The sequence below is a fragment of the Lemur catta genome, chromosome 7, assembly GCF_020740605.2.
Source record: "Lemur catta isolate mLemCat1 chromosome 7, mLemCat1.pri, whole genome shotgun sequence".
In the NCBI taxonomy this organism is placed as follows: Eukaryota; Metazoa; Chordata; class Mammalia; order Primates; family Lemuridae; genus Lemur; species Lemur catta.
This window is the reverse complement of record NC_059134.1, coordinates 62900376-62906934: the sequence shown is the minus strand read 5'-3', so window position 1 is coordinate 62906934 and position 6559 is coordinate 62900376. Positions and strand designations below refer to the sequence as shown.

Sequence of the window (6559 nt, the reverse complement as noted above, 5' to 3'; positions counted from 1 at the left end):
CCTTTTTTGCTCTTCCTTCTCTGCTTCGCACTTTTCCTCTGTGAGATCCCCGGCAGGCTCCCCTACTTCCTCTGACCTACACCTGGGCTGTGTCCTTCCTCCCCTCTCCTTTACCTGAAACCCTCTCTTCCGTCGGGGACAGTCCAATGAGTGATGTCTCTAGTCAGCCATGTCCTATCTTGTCAGAATGTTTTATAACTGATCAGTATGTGCTTCTTTTCTTGTTGCCAACCTATAAACAGGAGTAAACATTCATGGGAGAAGAGAACCAAACCTATGTGAATGAATTTATCTTCCTGGGGCTTTCACGGGACCCACAGATGCAAGTCCTGCTCTTCTTCCTTTTCCTGATCATCTACCTGCTGACTGTGCTGGGAAACCTGCTGATCATTGTACTCATTCACATTGACTCCAGACTCCACACACCCATGTACTTTTTCCTTAGAAACTTGTCTTTTGCTGATCTCTGTTTTTCTACTACCACAGTCCCCCAGGTGCTAGTCCACTTCCTGGTGAAGAGGAAAACCATTTCCTTTGCTGGATGCTCAACACAGATAGTAGTTTTACTTCTGGTTGGATGTACAGAGTGTGCGATTCTGGCGGTGATGTCCTATGACCGGTATGTGGCTGTTTGCAAGCCCCTGCACTACTCCACCATCATGACACATTGGGCATGTGTCCGGCTGGCCATAGGGTCCTGGGCCAGTGGAGCATTTGTGTCTCTGGTGGACACCACATTCACATTGCATCTGCCTTACCGAGGAAACAATATCATTAACCATTTTTTTTGTGAACCTCCTGCCCTCCTGAAGCTGGCTTCAGCGGACACATACAGCACAGAAATGGCCATCTTTGCAATGGGTGTGGTAATCCTCCTGGGTCCTGTCTCCCTCATCCTTGTCTCCTACTGGAATATTATCTACACTGTGATCCAGATGCAGTCTGGGGAGGGGAGGCTCAAGGTCTTCTCCACCTGTGGTTCCCACCTCCTTGTCGTCGTTCTCTTCTATGGCTCAGCAATATTTGCCTACATGAGGCCAAACTCCAAGATAATGAATGAAAAGGATAAAACGATCTCTGTATTCTACTCAGCAGTGACACCCATGCTGAACCCCATCATTTATAGTCTGAGGAACAAGGATGTCAAAGGGGCTCTCAGGAGAGTAACTGCAAAATAGTGTTTTTGGAAGTAGTGATCTCTCATCATGATGACCATTTTAGGGAAGCAGGGAGAAGAGATTTTCCTATAAAATTTTCTTCATTTTCATCTCATTCCTCTACTTATTCTTCTCTTTTCTTATATCTCTTCTCAGATGAGGTCAATAAATTTCTATTCAAAGCAAGGCACCCTGGTGGACACAGGAAAGAAAGTAAATTAAAAGAAAGAAAAGGAAACAGAAAGGAAAGAACAAAAAGAGAAGAGGAGAGGGAGCAAGGAAAGAAGGAAGAAAGGAAGGAAGGAAGGAAGGAAGATAGGGGAGCAAACAATCAATTATTTCCTAGCCCATACAAGCTAATAAGGAAATTAAAACAAGTAGGCATATAACTATATGTCAAAAAATAAAGAACCAAGAAATGACAAAAATAACTATCACAAATATGAGAATATGTTTCTGGCAAATGGAGTCATTTCCTCTATTCTTGCATGAATTTACTAAACATCTTTTGAACTCATATTATATATCCTAGGCAAAATTATGGAGCTGGGTATATACATATAAAAAATAAAGTCTTCATGATATCATATATCTAGCATGGCCTTCAGTTCTAAATTTAACAATTTCTGAAATTGAAAAGGGAGCACACTTAGGGAATAAGTAGATGGTAGAATTTTTCTAAGGGTATGTGCAAAGTTAGGAAAATAGTGAAATTCAAGGTTGAAACGTAAGACAAATGGCCCAGATTGAGAAATGCCTTGATTTCAATACTAAAGAATTTGCCCACCATGTAATTCTGAAAAAGACAAAGATTGGAGAATTTATCAATGATGGAAAATGATGATAAAGGTAAGAAAAAGAGGTCTGAGACGCTGTTTTAGGCCTTACTGAGGCATTTGAACTTCATAATGTAATCCATAGTGTTGCATAACATGACCTGAAATGGTTCCTGGGTTGCTTGTTAAAAGTAATGTTTCTCAGTACAGGGTGGGGTTTGGCAGTTGACCTCAGGAATTTCCATTTATAACAAACCCCAGGTGATTCTTAACACACTTAAAAAAAAAGCTATGTGCTTTTTAGGTAATAGGATAGCTTTTGACATAACTGAGGTGTGTAATTATTTGCTTAAGTTTGACTCCTCCATTAGATTGTAAGCTCCATGGCAGTAAAGAACGTGACTGTTTTGTTGATCTCTGTCATACCACTGCAGCGAAGTACCCAGCCACTGTTGTTGCTCAAAGAACAAGCTTTTGAAGTAATGAATAAAGCTCGAGTTCAGAAAAGAGATGTGGACTAGAGAAATAAATTTAGATGTTAACACAAATAAATGCAAGTGGAATTTGACACACCTAAGGATGTATGACAAATTTTAACCAGAAAACCAAGTGCATGAGTGGTTTCATTAAAATGCAGGTGCCTGGCCCTACAGCAGATCATAAGAGTAATGAAGATGGTCTCTCTTTCTCTGTGTGTGTATACACACACACACACACACACACACACACACACACAGATATATACATACATAATATATATACACAACATATATACACAATATATATGTTGTGTATATATGCACACAATATATATATATATATATTTTTATATATAATGTAATTCTGTAATTAAACCCTGGTTGAGACTTGATGTTACAGAAAGATAGTAAAAAATAATCCAGGACAGAACCCTGGAGTTGCCAACATTTCACGGTGGATGACAAGTAGCCAATCAAGGCTGGAGCACCAAGAGTCAGAGACTCAGAAGAAAAACTCAAATAAAGATGTGCCAGAAGCAACAAGAGGAGACGCCTTTTAGAAAAGATTTCTAAATGTCTCAGAGCTTTATGTACTGATAAAAGGCTACCAAATTTGTCAATTATGTCATTATTGACCTTGCAAAACAATATTGTAACAGAATAGTGGAATCACAAAGTTTTAGACGTTCAGAAAGGGTACAGAATGCATTTCTGAAAAGGCAACTTTTAAGTTGAAAACTCGATGATGGAAGAGTAAACCAGGTAAAAGTGTGGTGTAGGGGTGAAAGACAAAGAATAAATTTTTTTACACAATTTTATTGATTATTCATACCTTTCTACTTTTCAGCTTGTCGACACCCGTTTTTTAAAATGCCATGAGAATTTTGATGGTTATTACATTGAATTTATAAGTTAATTATCAAAAATATTAATAACAAAAACAGGAAATCTTTTTACCTAGGAACATGGCATATTCCTCTATTTCTTCAGTGAAGACACACACACTCTCATATAATTTTCACATTGTTATTGAAGAGATTATGTTATAGTTTAGAGACTTTTTGACCAACTGTAGTAGAAACCTGACAGCATTAAAATTGTCCAGGCAATGGCATCAGACTCTCCATTTATGTATAATAAGACTTAAAAAAAAAAAAAAAAAAAAGCTTTCCATTAAACCAAAGCATTTGGTTTAGATTATCAATTTAAAAAAAGTTATAGACCCTGACCTCCAAATTAAAGAAGATCTCAGTTATAAGAAGAGTTAGGATTATTTAAATTTAAGCAACAGGGAAGGATTTTTTTTTAATTACTTATTTTCATGGTTAATTCAAATACTATCTGTTAATATTAAAATGATGTATGGTTAACATGTTGTATAGGCTTATATTTTAACTTTGTTTTGTAACATGTTTGTAAATTTTTTGTATTGTAATTACATTAAATATTTAGCTTCATAGTTTAAAAATTCTTATTCATATTTTGCACTGTAACAAAATAAACCAGTATTTTTATTGCATTCTGTTTTGTGCAAAATAAAAAAAACTATTACTATAAAAGTGTTAATTTTGGAAAAATTGTTGAAAACCTCACTATTTTCCACACAAGATAAATTAGAAATTTATTAGAAAACATAAAAGACCCCTGTAATATTCTGAAATTTAAAAAAAGGAAGAAGTAAGCTGTAAAGGATATGTAAATTGTGATGCCACTTATAAAAACTTTCAACACACATGGAGCAATATATTTTGTTTATAGATATAATTATATGTAATAGTAAAAATATGCACAGGAAGGATGTACACCAAGGTTATCTCTGGGCAAGGAGGGCTTTGAGTATGTATGTACTGTTTTATTTCTTCATAAAAATATTAGAGTCAAATATTAACAAAAATTAACATATAAGTATCTCATTTTTTTTCATTTTTCTGTATATTAAAATATCAAGAAAAAAGACAAGTAGTTATGCAGGATGCATAAATTCTGGAATTCTAATGTAAATGTGGAGAATATAGTTAATGATAATGTATTGTATATTTGAAATTTACTAAGAGAGTAGATCTTAAATGTATGTTCATTAGCTTGAGTGTGATAATTTCAGAATGTATATGGGATCAAAACATCACATTGTACACCTTAAGCATATACAATTTTTATTGTCAACATACATCAGTAAAGCTGGGGGGAAAGATGAAGAAAATGGAAGAAAAAAGATATCTTTCACTATACAAATATTTTTAAGATTTCTCTGTCTAAAAATCCCTGCCATGGAGATATTAGAAGTCAAATAACAAATTGAGAAGAAGTTATTGCCATGATCATATAGTGGTTAGTATTCGGCATTGTGAAAAACAGTTATTATTACAAACGTAACACTCAAAGTATTTGTGTCCTTAATCTGTAAAGAACTTCAACAAATCAATAAGAAAAATGTGAATGAATTATTTAAGAAAATTAAAATAATAGACAAATATTATACATTATCAGTTAGTAAAGACTGTAAAATTTAACATGGAAAAAGATGTGGTGGGTTAAGTACACTTATATTGCTGGTAAGAATACAAAATGTTTGAAATTTTTTAAAAATCAATTTGTCTTTTCATATGAAGAATATTAAATAAACTTTAACCTTGGTTTCAGTAATTTCACTCATAAGCATTTTTCTAAGAAAAAAAATAGTCACACACCCAAGAGATTGACATTACTGATTTAGTACATACAAACACATACACGTACTAACACAACAGTGTTAAATATGTAACAATGATAAAATAGTTAATAATATTACAAAACATTCATATGATGTATATTACGCCCCCACTTAGTATTTTCAAGGCCACTAATTCTGAAAGAGTTAAAATTTATTAAATTCTCATTATATACCAGACGCTGCCCTACATGTCTTATATTTGTATTTGCTAATTTATTTAATCTCCACAATACTATGAAGTAGGTCTTATTGCTAATGTCCATTAACACTTTGCAGACCTGACGACTTAGTTACAACAGATTATGTAACATGTCAAAGTTATATAAATAAGTGGTGTGTATTGAATTCTAACCTCTGTACTCTGATAACTGACCCCAGACTCAATGCAGTGCTCTATATTGCCACTATATAACACAGGAGAAAAACATCATTATATGCTAATACGGGAAAAAAAATCTCTTGTTTTACATGCACAGATCAACTCAGTAAAATGCATGCCTGTATTCAAATGAAAGGAAATTCATCTAAATACATGTAAGAATGATCTCTGGATAAGGAGATTTTAGGTGGTTTTTGCCAATTTCTAGTGTTCTGAATTTCGTTAATTTTTTTTTTTTTTTTTTTGAGACAGAGTCTCGCTGTGTTGCCCAGGCTAGAGTGAGTGCCGTGGCGTCAGCCTTGCTCACAGCAACCTCAAACTCCTGGGCTTAAGCGATCCTACTGCCTCAGCCTCCCGAGTAGCTGGGACTACAGGCATGCGCCACCATGCCCGGCTAATTTTTTCTATATATATATTTTAGTTGGCCAGATAATTTGTTTCTATTTTTAGTAGAGACGGGGTCTCGCTCTTGCTGAGGCTGGTCTGGAACTCCTGACCTCGAGCAATCCACCCGCCTCGGCCTCCCAGAGTGCTAGGATTACAGGCGTGAGCCACTGCGCCCGGCCTGAATTTCGTTAATTTTAAAAGGGAACTTCTCTCAGGGGTATATATGAAACCCTATTGTATATTATTTAAAAAAAAAAAGAAAAAGAAAGAGTTAGCCAATTTTTACAAACTGCAATATCACCCAAAATAATGTCAACCAACCATATTATTTCATATTATATTTAAGTTTCAAAAACTCAAGCATACGTTCACATCTTTTATTCTAAATATTCTCAGATTTAAACTGATAGTACAGTGTAATTAAGCTAGTAGGAAAATGTGTTATGGTGTCCTCGCCTTCTTCAGAACAAACACACGGACACACTGACTCACGTATACACATTGACAAAGGATATGAACCTTTTGCAATTGTTGGGATGTTTCAAGAAAGCCTTGGGTAATGGAAAACCACTGTTTTGTTTTGCTTGTTTCCTTGTTATTAGCAAGAAATAAGCATAGCTGTTTATCATGGATCTTGCTTATGGAATGCCTTCACCTTCTATTTTATTCAT

At 34.9% G+C, this 6559-nt stretch overlaps 1 protein-coding gene across 1 annotated transcript; it reads left to right on the top strand.

Annotated features, from left to right (window-relative positions):
* The first annotated feature begins 254 nt into the window (after positions 1-254).
* Positions 255-1178, top strand: LOC123642374 (olfactory receptor 2D3-like). The gene has a single exon (XM_045557405.1). It carries the CDS (start codon positions 255-257, stop codon positions 1176-1178), a length of 924 nt encoding a protein of 307 aa, XP_045413361.1.
* The last annotated feature ends 5381 nt before the right edge of the window (positions 1179-6559 follow it).

Coding starts and splice junctions, on each gene's coding strand:
- LOC123642374 (XM_045557405.1), top strand. CDS start 255: ATGGGAGAAGAGAACCAAACCTATGTGAATGAATTTATCTTCCTGGGG.